Here is a 25,320-nt window from a genome sequence, read left to right as displayed (position 1 = left end):
TTTAATGAGTAATGTTAAAACTTTTTCTATCGATTTTGCATATTAATGAAGTAAACAATTTTAAATTTTGATTGTTTAAATTAATTATGCTTGTTATATTACTACTCTCCATATTTCAAATATTAGTAATAGTTAATTAAAATAACTTGACATATTAACATAACTAAAAAAATTAAAAAAAAACTTGGTCGCCTTTTTTGCCTAGGCCCGCCTAGGCAGTGCCTGGGCACCTTGACAACATAGCATGATATATATTATAACCATAGATTTATAAGTCCTAAGGTCCATAAGTGTATCAGATAACACATCAAAAAATAAGTTTTAATTGTTACACATTACGCCACAAGATGATCATGGAATGATGAAAATTTTCAATGTTAATGCATATAATAAATGAAAGTACTCTTGACTCATTCATAATCTTCATCATTTTCATTCTCATCTTCATCTTCATTTTCATCTTTCATCTTCATGAAGTTGAACATCCTCACCCACATATCTAACAAGCTCTCCTTCATCAACAATTTCTGTTCTTGCATCTTCAATGCTGAAGATGATCATCATCAAATATTGTAGTTGGTTCTTCTTCAACCCCTGGTTCCAACACATCAAAGTTGCCCAAGTTGATAGGACCATTCAGAGATGTGTGCTTTCTTGCTGATGTTTTTTGTAAGAGAAAATTTGTTAATATATAATTATATATATTATTAAAACAAATGTATGCCACAATATTTAGTTACCTATGAAACAACTCTATAGTAAGCTGTATTACTTTTGTTTCAACCTCATATTATATCGATAAAAAACAAGGTGATTCAATCTTTTATGATCGAGCTTGTTCCTTTTCTTGCTATGGATATGTTAGCTCTAAGGTTTGGGAAATCATTTTCAAACCCATTCCATCACAAATCTAAACAAAAAATAAAAGAAATTCCATGTAAAACAATAAAAAATAACAAATAGATAACAAATGCACATTAAATTGGAAGTTTTTGTTTAATTACCTGGACACATGGTTGCCCTGGCTCTAATGCTTGTGCTTATTCCCATGTCTCCTATGCAATTATCACAAACGTCCAACTTATTATGCACTGCATCTTGTGCTCTAAAATGTATCACTAACACTTCAACACAATTTAGGAAGCTATGCATGATCTCCATGTCCTTTTGAAATGTAGTAAAAAATTTAATGGCTGGATTTAGATAATAAGTTGCTTCATGAAGAGGTTGATATAACTGCCCAGTCCATATTTTATTTATAATTTTCCATATGGGCATGTATAACTTTTTATTTTCCTTTCAAGTTATCTCGAATTGCCTCTTTTGCTCTATCCATAGCTTCGTATAAGTACCCTTTGGAAGGCCTATCTTCATTGTTAACTAACCTAAGGACTTTTCTAATGGAACAGAAATCTTCAATAACTTCCCACATGATTCTTCGAATTCATTATTAAATATAATGTCCACAACTACAAAAGATTTTCTTTTATGATCATGTGGATATGCAGCCCATTCATTACTAGAGAGCATATGCTTGAATGGAGTTCTTTGTTTCACTATATTCTTTATAGTGAACACATATGTGGCAAATCTAGTTTGTGTAGGTCGTATTAATTCAATTCTATTTATAAATTTTCTCCTCAAGGTCAATGCATATGCATGTTTATAAATAAATTTTGTAAGCTCTTGGCATTGGCCAACAACTGTTCTCATATCATACGTTTTGCCAAGATCTTGAAGCATTAAATTAATACAAGAGTGGCACATGAACTCCAATAAATATGTTTTGTACTTTTGAAACAACATATCCTCTTGCAACTTTATAATTTGCAGCATTATTCATAATGAACTGCACAATGCTTGTAGGTCCAGCCTCTTGTATGATATCAAAAATATTGAGCATCCCAACAGTTGTAGGAACATCAAGCAAATCAAGAGATTTCAAGGTGATGAAACATTAAAAACACATACACAATAACGTGGAAAACCTCGACTCAAGCAAGAGAAACCACGATGAATAGGGTTACACAGGGAACATAAAGAAGGACTCAATATGGATTGCAGGTTGGATAGGGTCCATACCCTAACCAAGACAAACATAACGCTTCAAAACTCCCCCTCATGCTGGGCATATAGGTCAAGCATGCCCAACTTGGATACATTTCTCTCAAATGAAGTAGATGACAAGGCCTTGGTCAGTGCATCAGCTGTCGGATCTTCGGACTTCATGTAGGGTAGGATAAGCTCTTTAGCATCAATTCTCTCTCGAATGAAATGATGATCAGTCTCTACATGTTTTGTTCTATCATGTAACACCGGATTGCTGGCTAAGTTGATTGCAGACTTGTTATCACAATACATCTTCATTGGACCCTCAGTTTTGATTCCGATGTTAGCCAATAGCACTTTCAGCCACAACAGTTCAGAGACTCCCATGGCCACAACCCTATATTCAGTCTCCGCACTAGAGCAGGAGCTAACATTCTGTCTCTTACTTCTCCACACCACGAGATTTCTTCCCAAGTAAATACAATAACCCGAGGTAGACCTCCTGGTATCCATACATCCTGCCCAGTCATCATCTGAATAACCTTCAATCTCAAGAGAGTTTTGCTTAACATACAAAAGACGCTTTCCAAGACTCCTCTTCAAGTAACATAAAATCCTGTCAACTGCCTTTAAGTGAACTGATGTGGGTGCATGCATAAACTGGCTCATCACATTTACAACAAATGTAATATCATGTTTAGTAAGAGTAAGATAAATCAATTTCCCAACACGATGTTGATATCTTTCCTTGGCTTCTTCACAGAAGTGCTCTCCATCTCTGAGGCTAAATTTGTTTCCAACATCTATAGAAGTAGAAGCAGGTCTACACCAAGTTTTCCAGTCTTCTTTAATAAATCTAGAGTGTACTTTCTTTGATTTAATACAAGACTTGTGTCTGACCTAGCAATTTCAATGTCAAGTGATAAGTTCTCTACTTGCTTTGCTTTACAATCTACACAAGTATAAAATAGAATTATTGAGGCATAGTATCGACCCACAACGCCCTCCGATAGGTCTCTTCTTGTGACCAAACGATTTAAGCTCAACGCTTTCGATTTGAGCCAATTACTAATACGTTTCTCCCTTGCTTCCTCAGTTGAGGCGTCTTCCTAACATACATACTCTTTCCCAACAAACGTCGTGCATGCACATCAACAAAAGCATACTTCACGTGTTCGCTAAAACTGTTCTTAACCCTCTTCACATTGTCAAAATCTCTATTATGCTCTCTAATCACTTCAAAAATTAACTCATCATGCTAGAAAAATAATTATATACGTAGATCATCATCCCTCCAAAATAGTCCTCCACCTTCCCCAAAATAGCAACGTCGCTAATATGCATTTTAAATCATCAAATCTTAAGTCTAGCATGCTCAATCATTAATTATACATGCGCCAACAAAAAATATTGGGCAAATTAGGCTCGATTAGGTCTCGCTCACCCCGCTCTTAGAGTCCAAACTGCTGTAATGTTCCCGGCAGCCGCCTCAAGTGTTCGACTAAGCGCCAATGCCAAAGATTGCTCGCTGCTGTTGCCAACAACATGGCCCAATTGCTGGTAGGAGGTGGAAGATGGACTTCCCTAGTTGAAATCCAACCAAACAGCAGTAAATATGATGAGAATCAGCGAAAGGGAGATGAAAAGAGAGGTCTGCTGTGAGAAGGAGGCTGTCGGCTGTGAGATAGGTGGTGATCCAGTTGAGGGAGACATACTCACGACATAAGGACAGCAATGAGGAGAGGGAGAGGAGGTTGAAAACGAGAGAGAGAACACGAGAGATGTGAGTGGGAGAAGCAACACACAAGGGACTGAGAAATTGCGGGAGAGAGGGAGTGCAGACTGAGAGGGGAGACGGATGGAGAGTGGCGAGGGAGAGAGGGCAGGTGCGTGAGAAAAGGGAGAGTGCAGAGAGAGAGAGAGTGCGGGCAGAGAGAGCGTGGGTAGAAAGAAACGGATAGAAGAGAGAGAGGGGGAAGACAGAAAGCAATCGGGACAAAGGGAGAGGTAGACTTTCAGCAAGAGAGGGAGGAGAAGAAGAAGGAAGAAAGTTGAGGAAGGAGGAGACAGAGAGAAGTTGAGAGGGCTCACTTCACCTTCGTCGCTGCCCTTCACTCTCTTCCGTCGCTGGTTCACACTGTGTCGACCTCCCACCGGCAAAACAAGAGAGCGACGAAGAGGGAGACGGAGGGAAAGACAGGGAGAAGAGCCCTCACTTCGGTCTCTCCCGCATGTGAGTTTCAGGTCCGGTTCTGGACCCGCTCCAGCCTGACCTGAAATAAAAAAAATAAAAATGAGCGTTACAGCGACAACAACGGACGGCTGCGATGGTGACGGGGACTGGGATGGGCGATGGCGACGACATGAACCTCGACAGAAACTGAGACACCAAGCTTTGATACCATGATGAAACAATAAAAACACATATAGAATAACATGGAAAACCTCAACTCGAGGAAGAAAAACCACGATGCTAAGAGCATTTTGACGCTCACACACAACTAGTCTCTCTCTCTCTTAATTTTTTATTAAACACTCGAGAATAGGGTTACACAGGTAACATAAAGGACTCAACATGGATTGTGGGTCGGACTTGATTCAAGACAAACATAACGCTTCAACACAAGGACGTTGTACCTTTAGGGCAATCAATAGGAAAATTCACAAGTGTTCTTAATCGTGTAGCAGTCCATCCATTTGCCATAATGCCGTAGCCTGTTTCCTTCAGCTCCTTTTCAATTCGTTGCATTGTTTACTTCTTTGACCATAGCATCAAGAAATTTGCTCCTCAACTGATGATATCACAATGTTTTAAATCCAGGGCTTATAGAAGCAATCTAGTTTGCCATGGCCTGGTATAATACGACAAAGTTGTATATCTCGGGAATAAAACAGGAAAAAGACAGAAAATTTTTAAAAAATAAATAATAAATCCTGATAATTATATAAAAAGAAATTAAATGAGAAATTGAAAAAAAAATGAAAAAATGACTAGATAAGCTCTCATTTTCCCGTGCAGATGAAACATATAAAGCTTTAGTAGCCATTTCAACAAATCAGTTGGCAAATCACGATCACACTACTGGAAACAACATTTTATAAAAAAGGAAATTCCAAAAAGAAAAAGAACAAGCCTATTCCTATACTAGAAGCCTTCGTTAAAAACATCGATCAAGTGACGATTAAAACAGCGAAACGAAAACAAAACACTGAATCGACCCCGCAGCAGCACAGTATCAAGTATCAACTATCAACTAGTTCTTCAAGGGAACAGAAGCACTTCTAGAGATCGACGGATTTTTTCCAGTTTTATAAACACTAGGCATATTAGTGTTAAAGTAACAAGGATCCTGATAAAATTACTGGCAACAAGGAAAATGCAAGGGAAACTAGTCCATATACACGAATTAAAAAACGAACATGGAATAAAAAAAAAAGTCCACTGACTAACACGGAATGAGAACCTCTCATCGCTCGTCCCTCCGGTGTCCCCTCTTCAGCCGAATGAGAATGAGAAGGAGACGAAGGAAGTCGATTGCCCTCCTCTTCAGCCGAATGAGAACGAGAAGGAGACGAAAGAAGTCGAATGCCCTCCTCTTCAGCCAAATGAGAACGAGAAGGAGGCGAAGGAAGTCGAATCTCAAATGCCCTCGTCTTCAGCCGAATGAGAACGAGAAGGAGACGAAGGAAGTCGAACTATCGAAGACTCGAATGCCATCGATTTTAAGTTTTTAACTTAAGCCCTCTTTTCCTATCTGAAAATACTTTTTTGCCACTAAAAGGGGCGAACATGTTTAAAAAAAACCAACTTTTTAAACAATATTACACGCTGTGCCATTTTTCCTCGCACCTTCAAGAAAATCGTGAAAAATGCATACAAAACGCTTTTTATACGCGTCTTTTAATTTTTGTCGTTTTTTTTGAAAAGAACGCGTCTTATTCCTGTTTTATTCACCAGAGAGGTTTTTGACGTATAATACACGTTTTTTTTTAAAAAACAGCATTTTTTGTGACAATGCCTAGAACTGAAAGGAATTAGTTGCGTGAAGGGAATGTAGGTATCGTAAAACCATTTCTCTATTGTCATTTTTGTTTGTTCTAAGATATTCGTATTATGTGGATGTCATAGCAGCATGAATGTGCGGCTGAGAAGTTGAGGCAGTATAAAAAGCGAAAAAGTTCTTGATGGATCCAACACTAGACCTGCCACAACTCTACCACCAGGTCCACCACAACTATGAGGTCCAAGACCATGCCTAATATCTGGTGCACCTCTTCTTTTCCTCCGAGGTGGACTAGATCTACTGACTTCATATTCATTATCTTCAGCGTTTTCATCATCTTCTTCTTCAACTTCCCAAGGCTCACCATAGGCCTGGTCTGCCTCTTCCATTTGTTTTTATACTTTCTTTTGATGTAATAATTATATTTAGTCATTACTGACTCACAAATGGTGGCGAAGGTTTCTCTGGTTTTCCACTGCATGTGTCCTTGCAAAATGGTGCTTCATTCTAAGAATCCCTCATGAAAATATATCGTCACAATAGTCACATTAGATTCTTAATCAGTCGTTCTCCTTCACCCTTTTGCACCACTGCCATGTGGGACCAGACGATGCCATATCGTCAACAAAAAATGAAAGCCTATGGAAAACTCAATGAAAAACTGTCAAAATCTATGAATCTATGGTACAAATCTATGAATCTATAACACGAGAGATTTCATAGCTTACGGAGAAGAAATCAGAAAACCCATCAACGAGAATGGGTCACTAATGCACATCTACAGTTTAATCGACAATTTCAAAGTGAAAATCGATGATTCCCCTCCAAATGGGCACAATTTTTCTCTCCAACTCCTAGGATGGGTTTAGAAATGATGAGGGGATGGACTTTAAAAGAAATTTCATAAACACATGGATTCAGCCCCCCTTTTTATGAAATAGCCCCATATCATACCATACGGGGTGTATTGCTCCATATGATATGATAGGGGTCCTGTATCGCACGATATGTGTGATACATGTATGATATACCACATGTTTACGATACAAGTGGTGTATCGTATCACATTTTGGAAACACGGCAGTATGTATCATATGATACAGCCCCGTATTGTACGATACATACAATATTGCAATAAAGTAATGATCAATTTTCTTAATCTATTACATGGATCGGCAAGATTGGGAATATTTGTCCTCATGAGGATTTGTGCTTTAGCAACTGAGAAGTCTGGGGTTAGCCCCAATAGATATCAAGCAACCATGGCTTCCTCTTGATTCCACTTACAGTTGGAACAAGGTGGATGAACATGGTTCAATTTCTCAATGCTGCCTTTGCTCATGGGAAAGAATTTGATCCACTTCTTGTAGCTTAAAGATCAATGGCTCAACTTGAAGAACATGATTAACATTTTTATCCTGTGAATATGTGTCTCTCAGGTTATCCCACATCTCTTTAGCTGTGGAATAGTACGCAAGACCATCTGTTATGTGTGGCTGCAGAAAGTTCATAATCCATGACATAACTATGTCATTATCTTCTACTCAAGTAGCATACTTGCTTATCTCTTCCTGTCTGGTTCAAATTCAAGTAAGATATTCTATCATCGATACCCAGAGACCAACATCATGAAGGTTTTAGACCAACTTTCATAATTGTGGTCATCCAACTTAACAGGGGAGCTATACGAGAACGGATTCGTAAATGCTTTATAATCTGCAGTGACATCAAATTCTGCTCGTGCTTGGAGTCTCTCATAGTCTCTACTCAACGATCAAGCAACAAGAGCAAACTTTATTGCAGACAGAAATATAATAGTCTCAAATCTCCATGAACTGCAGACATGAATCAAGAAGAACATAAATACTGCAGAGCAGAAAAAATGATTCCAGTAGATGTGACAGAGATAGCTTGTCAAAGATGAGCTAAGAACCCATGAAAAGAATAGGTAGAGTCCCAAATTTGAGCAACAGCAATTAGAGTACAAATAAAAAACTCATCCAAGACTACAAGACTGAGAGAAGTATTTGACAACTTGGATCAGAAACTTCACGATCAGAAGAGATAAACAAAAGCCACGTAAAGAGGACTGGCTGCGTTCACCAAGTGTAAATAGTTTTGGGCTTACAGATCTGATGATCTTGACATGTCAGGTTTGAAGTCTTGTCCTTCGGCAGAAAAAAAATCAATTTTGTCTCCACATCAACTTCAGCAGTTGCCTTCTCAATGACGGAGGAGACTGATTACTCATCAACTTATGTGTTGTGAGGTTTCATAACATACAGTGGACTAGCTTCAACCTTGACCACCCTCAACAGCCTCCACAGCAATAGACTGCCTTCAACTTTTAGCACGACCAATGCATCTGAAACTGGTCTTCAGCATCGACAACATCAACACGGACGAGATCTGATCGCAAGGTTTATTTAACCATTAGCAATCAGATCTCTGATCACACGATCCAATGAAGACTGCCTTCAGAGGTAAGGAAAGTGATTTACAGCTGAAAAAGAAAAAGAAAGAGAAGAAAATAACAAGGGAGAGGGAAGAGAAAGAAGCTCTAAACTGTCTAGGTGTCAGACCTCCCTAGGAAATGGCGGCTTTGATACCATGTTGCAATATCTTTGGGGAACTAAAAAAAAATCTTAACATTAACCCTAATCTCTCTCAAATAGAGATTAGGAGGACAGTAAAAAGATTACATCCAAGTCGAAAATAGAGAAATATTAAAAGGTACCTTAACTTTCTAAAATTCTAATAACCACCCATCTAGCATGATTATTTCTCTTGACAGTTATATTTAGTCATTATTGAATTGATTGATTATTAATGAAGTATTAGGCTAGGAGGCATGCAGTTCAGTTTGCCGCCCCAGCCATTGAGCCCTCTCTCTTTTCCTTGTCATCTGTTTTCTATGAAATCAAAATCGTGGCTATTCGTTCAGCTTGATACTGAAAATCTCAGAGCCCTTGGAGAGGAAAATGATGAAGTAACTTGGTTACCCTAAAATTATGTCCTGTAACATGAAGGACGAACTAGATGGAGGCTTAGCTGAATGACATGAAAGGGTTGATTTTCATGTAAGGCCACTGATAGTTGATTTTCATGTCAAGCCACTGCTGTATATAAGAGACTAGTTTTTTTTTTAATATTTTTATAGTGGTGGGAGAAAAATAACTAGTTTGAAAAGAAAATATTTGAAATTTTGAAAAGTAGCTTGATGGGTACTTATGTGATCTTAGTGTACTCTTGATGACAGTAGCTTGATGGTTACTTGAGTGGTCTTAGTGTGTTATTGATGAGTGGATAATCTGACAGAATCAGCTTGGAATAAGAAATAATGCAGTTGAATATATAGTATGAATGTTTATGAAAGTATGTTTTAGGAGTGACACTCTTTGGCTTCAAGTTTGAAAGGTCTAAGTTCGCTTTGATTAAGGTAAACTTTGAAAATAGATGACTTGCAGGTTAATGAGCAGTACTAATTCTGAGTGTTGCAGGGAAGTCTTTGAAAGGACAAAGCCAGAAAGTTCAACAAGCTGTTTTGCAGGTTTGCTGCTTTTGGGAGGCTTACCCTTTAGAGTTCTATTCACCAGGTACTGATTCATCTAGCCACTTCTCATTTGCAGAAGTTCCGTACTGGTGGATATAATGTTATTGTTGCAACATCAATTGGTGAGGAGGGTCTGGACATTATGGAAGTTGATCTCGTGATTTGCTTTGATGCCAATATTTCACCTCTTAGAATGATTCAGCGTATGGGAAGGACAGGAAGGAAGCACCATGGTCGAGTTGATATCCTGCTTCTGTAAAATATTTCTATTTTGAGTTTCATGATGTTTCTCCTTTGGTATAGAGCATGATCACAGATCCCACTTTGGGATTTTCCAGTCAAAAAATGATGAAATTCTTTTATGTTTTAAAAGTCTTCTTTTTTTTTTCTTTTTTTGGTTGGGGGGTGGGGGGGTGGTTAAACTTTTAGAAATTTGTTATGCAATTCAATCAAAAGAAAGGAAAAGTAAGAAATAGTACATACTGTCGAGAAATGGGATATGAAATTTTAGTCCAATAAGGATGACGAGAGTATCTACCCAATACTTTCTATTTGTGTTGTAAAGGACTATGAATATACACCTCTCAAAGTTTTGTTTATCATTGAAGAGTGGTTGATGTTCTTTGTCCTTCATAAAAGGAGCATCAAACGTTTCATCAGGGTCAACTTCTGAAGGGGTTAATTCAAAAATTCAGAAGATTCTTATACGTTAATGTCATTGGCCCTTTCATATTTAATTTGGACCTTCAATATAGCCATTATTTTAGTATAAACACACAAAAATATCGTGACAAATAGTCTTCAGGTGATATTTGGTGCATACATTATTATGTTCAGTAACATTATTTGTATTATTTCTTTGCAATATTTGAAGAAATGCAATAGTTGTTATGATGTGTATGTCAAACTTATTTCTGTAGATGATTGACTTTATTTGATAAGTGTCGAGGGTTCTTCAGGAACAGTGCGAATTGATATGTCATATACTGGCCACCACAAAGGTTGAGTTTCTTTTTTCTTTTGTGTTGGAATCTGGCAAATCCTAGTTAAATGCTTCCTTGACTTGGGACACTTATTCTAGCATGTCAAGGAAATGAATTGAAGGGTTATCTGAACAAGCAGGCAAAGGCAAAGGCAGTGGGGAAACACATGCATAATGGAGGAACCAACAGCTTCATTTTCCATTCAAGTCCTAGGATGGTCTGAAGCAGCATTTGGATACATATATGCATAATCAATATATCCTTTACTTTTTCTCCCTTAAACTGGTAGTTCAGATTTCCTAATTTTTTGTGCTCCGACCTTTCTTCCACAGGTTCCCCATATTTACAAGCCTGAGGTTCAGTTTGTTGAGTTGTCAATTGAAAAATTTGTTCCTCGTGGAAGGAAAGTGAAAGAAGATTCAGTGAAAAAGGTTCCATGCTTGAACATGTCAACTGCCGAAACTGATTTGTTAACAAAGTACTTCGATTCTGGAAAAGAGGATAGGTGGAACCCATCCCTTATCGCATTTCCCCACTTTCAAGTGTTTCCTTCCACAGTTCATCATGTTCGACATTCATATAGAACAACGCGAATGCTGATTGATAGTATGCAACTACTTCAAGAAGTGGGTTCGTTTGATTCAAATAGACCAATTTCTGATGGCAAGGTATGAATTCATGTTTTTAGCTAAAGTCATCCTGGCAGACAACAGAAAACTGAAGGACCTCTTCTACTCTTTCCAGGTCAGCCTCTCAGGTCCCTCGTGTGTCCAAGCTGTATCAGTGCCTCAAGCTAATATCGCTATAGGTATATCTCAAACTCAAATATCCCTTAAGTACTTTTACCAGTCTGAATTGTGATCCAGAATCTAGATTTCATGTCTGAGCCTTTGACAGCTGGTGGCATGTTATTCACAGTTGCACCTGCGGGTATGGAGTTGCATATTCAGGTGATGCAGGGGTGTAACTCTATGATACATACCCAAGTGTGCCAATTTCCCAGCTGGTTGGTGGCTGACAAACAGGCAGTCATTGTTCTTCTATTTTTTTGTTGTTTGAACTCAAGCGCATTCCTGCAAGTGGGAGGTGGGAAAATGTCAAAAATTTTTCCTTTCCTGTCTTTCATATAAAAAGGCTCTTGCGATTTCTCTTATACTTATGTTAACTAGTGTTTAAAACAAAATGTGAACCTTCTAATGTGTTTCTAAACACTAATTTAATATAAATCCTGCTTTAGTTCAGGTCATTTCTGTAAAAAATTATTCATCTTTTTACTGTCAAAATTTTGTTGTTATAAGAGCCATTCATTTTTTTGTTATTAAACAAAAACATTTTAAGTAAGAAAACAACTAAACTTAGTAAATGTTTCTCACCAAATCACTCTTACAAACAAATTTATAGGTTAGATTGCAAAAAAATATTTCAATAATTAATTTAGTTGGGTCTGGTTTTCACCAATTTTCCTCTCTCTCTCTCTCTCTCTCTCTCTCTCTCTCCATATATATATAACTGAATGAGTCAAGTTTCTGACAAACCTGATTTGGGGAAAGCCAGGTTTCTTCCCCTAACCACTCCATTCCTTGGGAATTTAACTTGGTTTTATTTACTTTTTTGCAGTGTTGTATGTATCGTACGATACACTTTTTACAACATTTCTTTTTTGGACTATTCAGTATTTTCTTAGTAACTGATACCATTTTCTAGATAAGTAACATTATGAACAATCTGTCAAATGAACGTTATATTTCTTACATGTTTCAATTGAGAAGATGGGAACTGTGCCACTTATCCTTCTGATGTGGATGCTCTAGTTATCCAACTTGATGATAACTGATAAGTGCATCCAGTGTCCATATGTTTCTGATGCTAGTAATATCATTTGCCTGACATGTCTTTTTAAACAAGTGTTTGTACCTGTCCAGGATGAGTTATTAAATACTTTCTATTGTGCAGATGAATCTGCGAAACATGATTGTCCATCACTTTTGGAAACCAAGTTTGATGCTCAAGCATCTGTAGACAAAGTCTCACAACATAATTTTCAACAGTGTATTCCAGGCATTTCAAGCCAGAGAATTGCCCATCATCGCTTTCTTTTTGGTACCAGCTTTGTGTCAGTTACTGCTGTTGGAAGTATCTGTATTTCATATGTACCCTTGCTTCCTTCTTCAGAAGAGGCAGCAGGTTTTAAGATTTCAGTGCCGAAGCAAGGCTGGGAAGTGAAGACCGTCAAGCAAGAAATGACTCCATTTAGGGCACCATCAAGGAAGAAGAATCAGAATTGTGATGCAAAGAATGCAATTGGGAGTCATAATTTTGCATGCAAAAGTCCAATTCCGTCTAGACCTGATGCTGACAAACCTGCATGCCTTACTGACATCAAGGAAATAGTGCCCCAAGCACCCATGGTAGAAAGTAAATCTCCAACCACGCTAATTGAAAATGCCACTGGTAAAAATGTCCCCCTTAAAGCATATTCTGTTATGCCTGTAAGTGACTTGAAAGATTTAGAGCTAAGCCCAAGATTGACTAATCTTATAGAAAGGGGTGTTGTACCTGAGACTCCTACAGCTGAACCATTTAATGAGTCTTCTGCAACAGTTCATGTTTTAAACGCAAGTATGACAGCAAAGACAGATGGTTGCAGCTTGAGTATAGATCATCTGAGCCCCAGTGTCATGGTACCAAGATGTTCTGCAAAGTTATTCAATAGCCCAGAATGCATTCAAAATCCAGTGTCAACTTTTTCGTCATTAGGTCCATGTGAACTGGATACCTTCAGAACTCCTGCATTTGATTCCAGAACTGGAAAACGGTTAGATACGGAAAATAGTGAAGGTGTATCTGATGTTAGAAACATGAAATTGTGTGGCCTTTCTGCTGCCAATTTGCCTACTCCAACAGAGAAACATGACAGTAAAAGCTGTAGCGAAGAATGGCAAGATATACCAACTTCTGTGCACCAGCCATGCAAATTAAAAAGGTTGCGCAAATATAGGGACATTGGAAAAAGTACACCTCATCAAACCATGCATAGAAGATCTAATGAAGATGGAACAAGTCTCGGTGTTGGCTCCAACAGAGCCAAATCTGTAGTTGCAAAGCTTCAAAGAGGTGAATCTTCTCTATCTGCAAGTTCCTATTGTGCTAGTAATTAGAGAACTGCCATTACTCTGCAAATGAAGGTCATACTGCATCCAATGAACTGTGCCTTGATCTTATTGATAAAACATTTTTTTATGTGGTCCCTATGATAGTTCTGTAAATTTTCTCCTCTATTTGTCATAGTGATCATGCTTTGTTTCAGGTAAAATGATCTCAAGATCTCGTGTCAATGACTTTTTTGATGAAGAAGCAGAGTATGTCTACTACCTTTTATTTTTAGTAGTCAAGTGCTTTTCTTTATTAGTTGGGAGTTGGGACCATATGAGTGGTCCTTATTGGCACAGATTTAAATCTTTTTTTCCTAGGTTGTGTTCTCAAAGTTCACTTTTTTTTTTTTTTACTCAGAGTATCTTCTGACATGGATGTGTCGGAAGATGAACAAGAGGACGGTGAAGACCCTGAAAATAATAGTTTTGTTGATGATAGAGTCAATTCGACAATAGCAACTACTCAGGCAGAAGCTAGTGAAACTGACATGATGGCATTTTACAGGTTAGTTATTTTTCTTTTCAGTTTATTAGTTTCTAAAATAAGTAGGTCCTAATCAGTCAATGTCAGCTTGCATACAACATGTATGGTAAATATTTGTGCACGAGCATCACGACGAGTTTACGACAAGTTTCGTAAGCACAAGGTCACACACTGATACATGGGTGCGGCTGTGCACCTGAAAGGGTGCGGGTACGGACACGTGTAAGACACGGTACAGACACGGCCTGTGGTGGTGTCGGGTACAGTCAGCGTACCCAAGGTCGTGTCTGATTTGGACACGGTCAGTGCTGACCTCTTCTTTCATCCATTTTTTACTTTGACTTTCTTTTTTAGCCGTCTGCTTCTCTCGTTTACCTCGTTCCCTGCATCTTCATTGCATTTCACATCTTCCTGTCATTTTTTACAGCTTCTGCCACTTTTTCCCTGCTTCTTTTTCCATTTTTCATTGGCCAATGATTCAAGTCCTCCATTCTACATCACACTACAACTGCCGAGTTCTCTTTTCCACTTTTGTGACTGCACCTGCATACATGCTGTTATATATTACTGTATCTGTAATTATGTGTTCAATCTACTACATATTAAGAATTTATATATTCATACATTACAATATAGTTATATGCATTGTATTTGATTGTTGTTAAAGAGTATTTCTGAAATATTAGAAAGTTAGAGAGGATGTCTTTAAACATTTTCTTACAGTTGTTGGACTGTTTTTGTAAAGTGTTTGTCGCCAGCCCTAATTCTTTTAAAAGAGATTAGGGTTACGTTAATGATGAATTCTTTTAGCTCTCTCTCTCTCTCTCTCTCTCTCTCTCTCTCTCTCTCGTTCTCTCCTTTCCTCAACATCTCTCTCGTCTCTCTCAATCTGTAACATGGTATCAGAGCCCTAGATCTAGGACTGTGCTATCTAGGGTTTCACGCTCCTTCCTTCATCTCTTGCCTCTCCCTCCAAGCTAGGGTTCACGTCTATATCTTTCTGCTGATTTGAAGAAAAGCAAGTATTTTGTTTGGTAAAAGGGGCTAATCATGTTTACCTGTAGAAACATGATTAACACCCTTGTGTTGCTGTTGCCGTCGAAGACATGGAGAAATGTTGATGAAGTGGCTGTCGTGGAAGAGGATGGTGGATCTGATCAGGATATATCAGATCCGAGTTTCTGTTGCTGTGAAAAATATATATGTTGCTCAGATCTGGTTATCAGATCTGATTTTCTGTGGCTGTGAAGAAAAAAAATCTATGAAGTGGTATATCAGATCTGCCCTAAACCGATTTGATTTTCTGAGTTTTGCCGTCGTGGAAGCAGATCTGTGATGTTATATATCAGATCTGCCCTTTCGCTGTTGTGTGTGGAGTCACGTTGCTATTTGAAGATGCAGTTTTGACGTGAGGAGCAATATCTGCAAATCGTGAAACAGCAACAAGCAAAGTGACGCTTTGTGAGGTGTGGACTGCTGCTAATCATAAGTACAAGATTTTTCAGTTGAGGCCGTTGATTTCTTTGTCGTGTGGACAGCAAGTTTGTGAGAAACTGTTGTGTTTAAGAGAAGCAGCAGTCTTTTACCGTTGGGTGAAGAAGTTTCAGTCATCGACTGAAACAGTTGTTTCATATTACTGCCTGTTTTATATATTTCAGATCTACTTATTTGAGAAAGTTTCAGATATTGTTTCCGTTTGAGATATTGCTGCCTATTTGAGGAAGTTTCAGATTTGTTATTGGAGTCACAAGCCTCTATTCCGAATTTGTCTGTGCTGCCTTTGATCCTTTACGTCTGATATTAGTGGACAGCAACATTCTAGACTCTTAACGTGTGCACCAATCGAGTTTCCTTCATTTACTATGGCTGATAACATTAAATCTGAGGGCTCTACTGAATACAAGATGGCTGGAAATTCCTTCTCCTATGGAACCACGATCAAGCTTAATGGTTCAAATTATGAAATATGGTTCAGGGTATTCATAATGTCAGTGGCTGGCCATAGGAAGAAATATATTCTTGAGGAGGATGAACCTACTAAGAAAAAATGGATATATGCTGCATGGGATGAAGATAATTACATTGTTATGTCTTGGATTATGAATAGTGTGGAGTCTCATATAGCCTCAACTATTGCATATTATACCAAGTGTCACACCCCAACCTTTTTGACCCTCAACACATTTTTTTTTTTTAATATAAAGCATTGAAGTGTGACTACACAACAATTCAAAGGAGGGACAATTCAAAACAATGGGGCGAACTTTCATTTATATAACAATTTTGATTCATACAAAATCACATATATGTGTATGACAAAAATGCCCCAAACCATATAGTTGCAAAGCTATTGTGGTAAAATAGGGGGAGATTTCAGTGCACCTATTGTGGTAAAATAGGACATTTAGAAGACAGATGTTGGGATAAACATGGTCGTCCTTCCGTTGCATCCCTAGGAAGAAATGTTGCATCTAAGCAGGGCGAGAATTCTTTACCGTCTCCTATTGGGTCTGTTCAGGCAGCTTCATCAGTTGTAGATGGGTCTTTATCTCCTTCTCACCCTGAGACAGTGACAGTGAGTATCAACAAGTCTGAGTATGAGGACTTCCTAGCACTCAGATCTTTTTAGTCGTCGGCCTCTACAGTCATGATAGACAGTGCTATGTCTGTTGATAGTGTCCCACATGATACAGGTACTACTTGGATTATTGATTCCGGAGCATCGAGACACTTTTGTAGTAAACCTTCTATGTTTATTGTGCTACTTCTATGTTTATTGTGCTACACATGTTGCCTCAGGCACGTCATGTGAAACTTGCAGATGGTAGATGGTCACCTATTCTGGGTTATGGTGATATCAAGATTTCTCAGTCTATGACTATTCTTAATGTGTTATATGCTCCTAAGTTCCTGTAGAAACACGAACCACAAGGAGAGAGCAGAGAAAGAACACACGATATACATGGAAAATCTCTGAAAGAGGTGAAAAACCACGGGGAAGCTCTGACCTAGGGGCAAACCGCAACCCTAGGAGAGAGAAAATAATATTCACTTAACTCAACAATTACACGTAAGTGAAGAATATATAGGAGGGAGAGAAAGAGTGCCACCTAGGGTACCGAGCCAGCCTCGGTAGCCATGCCCCATAGGACCGGGTCCAGATATGGATCCGGTTCCCCATTACAATATATTTTAACAGTTCCCAACAAATTTGTTATCAGTTGGACAATTGATTAATGATTTACACTGTCGTGTTACATTTTACTATGGTTTATGTTCATTTCAGGACTTGCAAACTAGAAAGACGATTGGTGGAGGCTATGAGAAAGGGGGCATCTACTTCCTGTCGGATCCAGTGGGTATTGCAGCATCATCGATCACCTTACCGTCCTCCTCTTTCCAGTGGCATCTCAGACTTGGTCATCCATCTGTCTCCAAGCTCTGTCACCTTCTTCCTCAGCTTTCAATACCAGAGTCGTTCCAGTGTGAAGTCTGTCAACTTGTCCAACACACCCGTAGCAGTTATTCATCGAGTCTTTGTCCGTCCAGTTGTGGACTATTTGATCTTCTTCATGTTGATGTGTGGGGTCCTAGCAGAGTTGCCAATAGGTCAAGATTTCGGTATTTTCTTGTCATTGTTGATGATTATTCTCGAGTCACTTGGGTCTTCCTTTTGAAGGAAAGGTCTGAAGTAGTATGTATTCTCAAAAATCTTATTATTGAAATAAAGACCCAGTTTGGTATTCTTTTTAAAAACGTTCGCACTGATAACGCCCTTGAGTTCAAAGCCTCAACCTTAATGAAGTTTTACTCCGATAATGGCATTTCTCCTCAGTTTACTTGTCCCCATACCTCCCAACAAAATGGAGTAGCTGAAGGTAAACATCGCCAACTCTTAAATGTGGCTCGTTCCATAATGCTTCATACCAAGTTACCTGCATCTTTTTGGGGAGATGCCATCCTCACGACCTGTTACTTAACCAACCGTTTACCCTCATCCTCCATTGACAACAAGGTTCCCATTAAACTTGTGCATCCACAACGACCCTTATTTCTAGTGGCTCCCAAAGTATTTGGTTGCACATGCTTCGTTCACATACTTGGACCAACACATGATAAATTGGGAGCCCAAGCCATTAAGTGTATCTTTATAGGCTACTCCAGAAACCATAAGGGCTACAAATGCTTTGATCCCTTAACTTAAAAGAAGTATATCAGTGCGGATGTCACATTCTTTGAGTCTCAGCCTTATTATAGCTCCTCTTCCATCCTTCCGGAGATGCCACCATCACCAGACCCACTACCTATTCCTCATATTCCTTTGGAGTCGTTCCCTTTTGAATCTCCTTCTACTGTAATGTCCAAGTTTCGTGATCCTCCGCTGGTCTACACACGTCGACAGGACCCTTCTCATAATCCTTCGCCAACCGTTTCTCAGGAGGTAAGTACATCTTAAATGCATAGCTCTAGTCATTCAAGCTCTGGCTCCTCATACAGTTCCTACATGTCACCAGCAGGCTTTATTAGACACCCAATGGAGACGGGCTAGGCAAGATGAGATGGATGCCTTAGTGCAGAGAGGCACTTGGGAACTTGTTGATCCTCCTCCTCGTTGTGATATTATTGGCTCAAAGTGGGTATTCACAGTGAAATATAATTCTGATGGTTCTATGGAACGATACAAAGCTCGGTTGGTTGCTAAGGGCTACACGCAGACCTACGGTGTAGATTTCTTTGAGACCTTCTCTCCAGTTGCTCGGTTGGGAACCATTCGTCTTATCATTTCTGTGGCTGTCCACCATGACTGGCACATGTATCAACTGGATGTCAAAAACGCCTTTCTGTACGTGATCTCGATGAGACTGTCTATATGCAACAACCACTAGGATTTGAACGACAGGGGGAGTGTGGCAAAGTGTGCAAGCTGAAGAAAGCTATTTATGGACTCAAGCAGAGTCCTCGTGCGTGGTTTCACAAGTTTTCCGAGGTAGTCTCACAGTGTGGCTTTGTGAGATCTCCTCTTGATCATTCTCTGTTTATCAAGAAGACTTCCAGAGGTATAACCATCTTCGTGGTTTATGTTGATGATATTATCCTAACAGGTGACTCTGATCAAGAAATTTCTGATGCAAAACTGTTTCTTCAAAAACACTTTGTAACGAAAGATCTTGGTCCACTTCGATACTTCTTGGGAATAGAAGTTGCTCGCAATAGGGAGGGTGTTGTTCTCTCTCAACGGAAGTATGTTCTTGATTTATTGCAGGACACAGGGATGCTAAGAGCTAAGCGGGCTAATTTGCCTATGAATCCACGTATACACCTTCATGATGACCAAACAAAATTAGTAGATTCTCGATCTTATAGATCCCTTATTGGAAAATTACTCTATGTTACTGTGACAAGACCAGACATTAGTTTTGCAGTGGGGAAGCTAAGTCAATTTATGGAAAAACCAAGGAAAGTTCATTGGGATGCTGCTTTGATGGTGGTTAAATATCTGAAATCGTCTCCTGGCAAAGGCCTTTTGTTCACAAAAGGCAAGACTCTGGAAGTGGAAGCCTATAGTGATGCTGACTATGCTGGCTCAATCGATGACAGAAAATCTACCACAGCATTTTGTGTATTTGTGGGAAGCAACCTCATATCATGGAGAAGTAAAAAGCAAGGCGTGGTGTCAAGATCTAGTGTAGAATCTGAATACAGAGCTATGACTCAAACTGCAACAGAAATGACTTGGGCTAGATCCATGCTATCTAGCCTAAGTGTGTCGATTCCATTTCCCATGAAGATGTATTGTTCGTGCAGCCACATATATTGCTAATAATCCAGTTTTCCATGAGAGAACTAAACATATTGAGGTTGACTGTCATTACATTCGGATCTCGTTCAAGGAGGAACCATTGCCACTAATCATGTCCCTTCAGAAGACCAAGTTGCAGATGTCTTCACCAAAGCTCTCCCTATTGGTGCTTTCTCTAAATGTTGTGACAAGTTGAGCATGTTTAATATATATGCTCCAGCTTGAGGGGGAGTGTTGAAATAAGAATGTTTATGTTTCTAGGTGGTTTTTTGTAATATTAAAGAGTTATAAGATCTCTTTAATATTTTCTTTATTTTAGATTCATGTAATATGTAGAACTTCTTTCTACCCTAATCTCTTTATAATAGAGATTAGGGTTAGTGAATGAGATGAGTTCTTTTCTTCTCAACTCTCACGTCTTCAGCCCTCTCTCTCTCTCTCTCTCCACGTTTCAAGGCTGCAACAATATACATGATGATGACTCAGAGCCGTTTGACTCTAGATCTTACAGATCCCTGATAGGGAACTGTTATATTTGACTGTTACTCGCCCCGACATTAGCTTTGTTGTGAATAAGCTAAGTCTATTCATGGAAAAACCCCGGAAGGTTCATTGGGATGCTGCTCTAATGATTGTCAGATACCTGAAATCAGCTCCCAGGAAAGGGGTTATGGTTCAAAAAGGGAGAATGTGTTGACATTGAAGCGTATAGTGATGTTGATTATGCAGGGTCGGTAAATGACAAAAAGCCTACTACAGGTTTTTTGTGTCTTTGTGGGATGTAATCTTATTTCTTGGAGGAGCAAGAAGCAGAATGTGGTGGCTCGTTCTAGTGCTGTCTTAATATAGGGCTATGGCTCAAACTGCGGCTGAAATGTCGTGGGTTAGATCACTACTTTTGGAGTTGGGTATCTCAGTGAATCTCCCAATGAAGGTGTATTGTGACAACAAGGCAACGACATATATTGCTAACAATCCTGTCTTTCATGAAAGGACTGTTTACATTGAAGTGGATTGCCACTATATTCGAGACTTAGTTTAAGAAGGAATTGTTAGCACTATTCATGTCTCCTCAGAAGATCAGGCAGCTGATATCCTCACCAAGGCTCTTTTCATATGCGGTTTTCAGAGATGTTGTAACAAGCTAAACATGATTGATATATATGCTCCAGCTTGAGGGGGAATGTTAAAGAGTATTTTTGAAATATTAGAAAGTTAGAGAGGATGTCTTTAAACATTTTCTTACAGTTGTTGGATTGTTTTTGTAAAGTGTTTGTCGCCAGCCCTAATCTCTTTTAAAAGAGATTAGGGTTACGTTAATGATGAATTCTTTTGTCTCTCTCTCTCTCTCTCTCTCTCTCTCTCTCTCTCTCTCTCTCTCTCTCCTTTCCTCAACATCTCTCTCGTCTCTCTCAATCTGTACCAATTGTAATCTAAATGAATGTTTTTTTGGTTTATTTAAAATTTTAATGAATGTATTTTTCCATGTTGTGTGCCTATATATATATATATATATATATACACCATCAGCCGTACCCACATACCTGTGATCATTAGTGTGTTGTTCACACATTAATGCATATGGGAACAAAATTGCATCCCTTCATTCTGTTTACCATTAGACCACTATACTTTTGTTCATTGAAATGAGAGGTGGGAGATACCTAACTTTGTTATTGATTTTGGGTTCTGAAAGCCTTGTTTCTGATGAGCAATATTATGTAGCTTTATCATTTCATACTATAAGGGCTTCTTATTTAGCTTTCAGACTGGATTTTTTATGTTCATATTGTACTAAACTGACTTTCTGATAGCAGGCGATCTCTTCTCTCACAATCACCATTAGAATGCCACCTAAATTTCAATGGTTCTTCCCCCATAGTTACTATTAGTGAAGGTCATTCACTAGGTACAGATAGTTTTGAAAAGTCTTCAGTAGTAAGTGGGAGGTCAATAAACCAGTCAAACAGCAGCAACAGGGATCCTTGTGAGCTGGAAGAAGGGATAACATCAGTAAATGCACTGGCAAGTGAGGTACGGATAGCTGTGAGGAAGCAAACAGAAGGGAAGATAGATATGAGGAAAAGAAAATTGGATTATCAATCAGTCCCTTCTCTTCATGCAGCAGATATTTGTGTTGAAGGAAATGGACCTGTTACTTCTCGTTGTGAAGAAAAATGCCCTGAGCATGAGAATGACACAGTTTTTGATGATCAATTCTATGAGGGCCTTGATCTTGATGAGATAGAGGCAACAGCTGCGGAAATGCTGCAACGTAAATCTGAGTTAACATTACAGCAATCTGCAAAACTGGAAACATCTTTGAACAGAAAGGAAGGACATGACCTAGATGTCCTTTGCTCTCCTTCATTTGATCTTGGGGTTTGATTGACATAGTGTCCAGAGCATGTTTTATGGCAACGGATTGCAGTTTGTTGACATTTTGCAGCTTCCGTGCTGCATTTCAAACTCAAGAGTATCTAATGGGCAGCTGCTGCAGTTAAGTTGGGTAACACATTGCGACCTCTTTCATCAAGATCTTTTCACTAATTCAGGCAGCTGTTAATTTTAGTATCTGGTTGGAATGGGTTTTTCCAATTGGTGAATATAATGAGCCGCTGGCCCTGTCCGCATGTTTTTGAAGTACATGGCAGTTTTATAACTTCTGGGCTGGGCTGCAGTATATGGAGTTAAGCCCTCAGTTTGATTCCAATAGCTAATTATGCATATTACTGTAAAGTGAAGTTATTTTATGGATCTCCTGCCAGCCTCTTACTGTTATAGGTGGACTTATAACCCAATAAGATTCAGACCAGATGGTTGATAGTAATTTGTGGAAGGTGACTGACAGTCATCCAACATAATGGGATGATATTAGTTTTCTGAGATAAATTCTGTGACTTGACGGAATCAGCTACAAAATGATACCAATATAAATGTATAGGCTGAGGCTGCCACTAACTGTATAAGTTTTGATTGTAAAAATAAAAAAATATATTATCATTGTCTTATGATTGAATTAAATGAAAGCAACGCCACTTGTTGTCTTAAGCTCAGTGTTGTCCATTTGGTTAGCATCGATCTGCTCAGATGTATGCTTTCCAGTGGCTAGAGATCATGTCAGATTGTTCAAGCTGGAATACGCTAAACAAAAGTGCATATGAATGTTCTTTAGTAGCGTACTTTTATGGCTCTCTAAGAGTTGATACTTTGCACATCCTGTTTCATTATTCAACCAGGAGATTGTGGTCAGATATCTTACCCTGTTAAGTTGTAGAGTGATGAATCATGAGCGACGCTTCTAGGTTTTGGGAATGGAGATGCCTTTAATAGATGAAATTTAAGTTTATTTGTCAAAATGTGATTTAAAAAATATGCTCATTTGCTAGTCGCATGCATGGAGACTGCTACTTGAGAGTACTTGAGAATTGGTCGTATTCACCGTGTAATTTTCTAAACTTACATTTGTACAATGACATTTCCACCATGTCTTCGATTAGTTAATTCCTGTGCCTGTGTACCACCACGATCTATTACGTGGATTCCGATACATGCGACATAATTTCAGGAAAACTATGCAAGGGCAAGCACACGTGCAATTGCCTAGGTGGCAAGGAGAAAGAAGTAGCGTTCCTTTCCATTTAGGAATGTGCGATTGCAAATAAACGACTATGCATAATATATCTAAAATTTCAAAAAGGAGATTAAGGAGACGTGCCAATGAATTGGTTTGCTCTTGGATAATTTGTCCAGGCGAAACTCGCACGATCCCTAAAGTAAATAAACATGCAAAGAAATATTTAAGATTACAAAAAAAGAGATTAATGAAAGAATTAATAATCATGAAAGGCAGTCCCTATAATTATATATGATTTCCAAAAATAGATTAATGAAAGACTTAATAATCAAGAAAGGCAGTCTTCTTACAATTATATATTGATTCGATCCAATGAAAAAAAAAATACCAAAGAACTTGGACAATATCGGACTCAATTAATCTGCATAAAGATATGAACATAAGAGAAGCATATGCATCTTTTTTATAATTTGGTCAAATCTTCCATGGTCATAGTTGCAGTATCTACGGCAAGCATTGCACCGCAAAACAATTACTTAACACTGCATTTTTCTACGGCAGGCAAAAGTGGCTGGAGGTATTTGACTCCCAAAGCCAGCAAACAACAGCAGCTCTGACCTTATCACGGATTCCAAACTCAATTGTTCCTCCTTTAGATTTTATGAGAAGCAAAGACACCAATTCCAAAGCAAAATTGATTGGAATGGATGCGTGATGATTTGAAGTGATGTTAAAATCGGTATTCAAGAGCAAATTTGTGTAAACCAAGACTTTGTAAACCAGGAAAGTCTGTCCCTTGCTATTGTTACGCATCTTGGAGTATCCATTGCTAACATTAAGTTGCGTGATGCTGATGATACTTTGGTTTGGAGTGATGGTGGTAAGGAGAGCTTCAAGGTACACGAGATTCTAAGAATTGTAGAGTCTAGGGTACTAGAGAATGGTGGTGGAAGAAGATTTGGACTAGCCAAGCCCCACCCAAGAGTTGCTAGCATTCATACATCACTTGTGAAGGCAGACTACCCACCCTTGATAGAATCTATAAGGTTGGGATTCAGCTAGCAAATCGTTGTTACTTCTGCCGATGTGTTGAGGAGACGAATGCTTATGTCTTGATAAAATGTAAGTTAGCAAAAAAGGTTTGGAGGTCTCTTGCTGCAAAGTTTGGGATAGTTAAATTTTCGCAAAGTGAGATTGTAAATGAGTTTAAGAGTTGGTTGCTATTTTCGCAAAGTGAATTGTAAATGAGTTTAAGAGTTGGTTGCAAGCAAGGATCTCAAGGAAGTGGAGGCGTCAGTGCTGGAGGATGTCCTTAATTGTTTACTGGAATATATGGCGCCTTAGGAACAAATGTTTCCATGACAATTTTGAACCTCAAGGATGTAGGTTGCAAGAGAGGGTTGAAGGAGCTACATGGATAGTTACAAAAATTAAAATGAGAATTTGAATGAAAAATACTGAGACATCAATTCAGATAGAAATGGATGGTTAATTAATATTGTTAGAACTCATTATACCAAGCATGGACCGAAAATAGCAGGCTTTAGTTAAGTGGATAATGAGCATCAGAAGTTGTATAGTGATTGTCAAAGATCATGAAAAAATTCATGGAAAAAAATGAAAGTCTTGGAGCACATTCTCATATTCCATAAAGAATATGGTAGTGACTATGTCATCATTTCCCCTATCAAACATTGAGTGAGAAAAATTAAAGAGAG

General features: G+C 38.6%; 1 protein-coding gene across 6 annotated transcripts in view; it reads left to right on the top strand.

Annotated features, from left to right (window-relative positions):
* LOC116266800 (DEAD-box ATP-dependent RNA helicase FANCM) overlaps positions 1-24,336 on the top strand; it is a 60,651-nt gene extending 36,315 nt beyond the window's left edge. For 3 of the 6 annotated variants that reach the window (XM_050081153.1, XM_050081152.1, XM_050081150.1), the window contains 10 exons: positions 9,554-9,603; positions 9,683-9,848; positions 10,679-10,806; positions 10,922-11,257; positions 11,334-11,397; positions 11,508-11,675; positions 12,543-13,703; positions 13,897-13,948; positions 14,100-14,246; positions 21,840-23,076. In XM_050081153.1, the coding sequence (XP_049937110.1) occupies positions 9,554-9,603; positions 9,683-9,848; positions 10,679-10,806; positions 10,922-11,257; positions 11,334-11,397; positions 11,508-11,675; positions 12,543-13,703; positions 13,897-13,948; positions 14,100-14,246; positions 21,840-22,413 (2,846 nt within the window). In that variant the 3' untranslated portion in view covers positions 22,414-23,076. Of the gene's footprint in view, positions 1-9,553; positions 9,604-9,682; positions 9,849-10,678; positions 10,807-10,921; positions 11,258-11,333; positions 11,398-11,507; positions 11,676-12,542; positions 13,704-13,896; positions 13,949-14,099; positions 14,247-21,839; positions 23,077-24,163 lie in introns of those variants that run through there. The other 3 variants (XM_050081154.1, XM_050081151.1, XM_031648184.2) reach the window with 3 other exon arrangements.
* The last annotated feature ends 984 nt before the right edge of the window (positions 24,337-25,320 follow it).

This window comes from Nymphaea colorata, chromosome 13 (genome assembly GCF_008831285.2).
Source record: "Nymphaea colorata isolate Beijing-Zhang1983 chromosome 13, ASM883128v2, whole genome shotgun sequence".
Lineage (NCBI taxonomy): Eukaryota > Viridiplantae > Streptophyta > Magnoliopsida > Nymphaeales > Nymphaeaceae > Nymphaea > Nymphaea colorata.
Note: the sequence above shows the minus strand (reverse complement) of the source record. Positions and strands in the feature narration are given on the sequence as shown.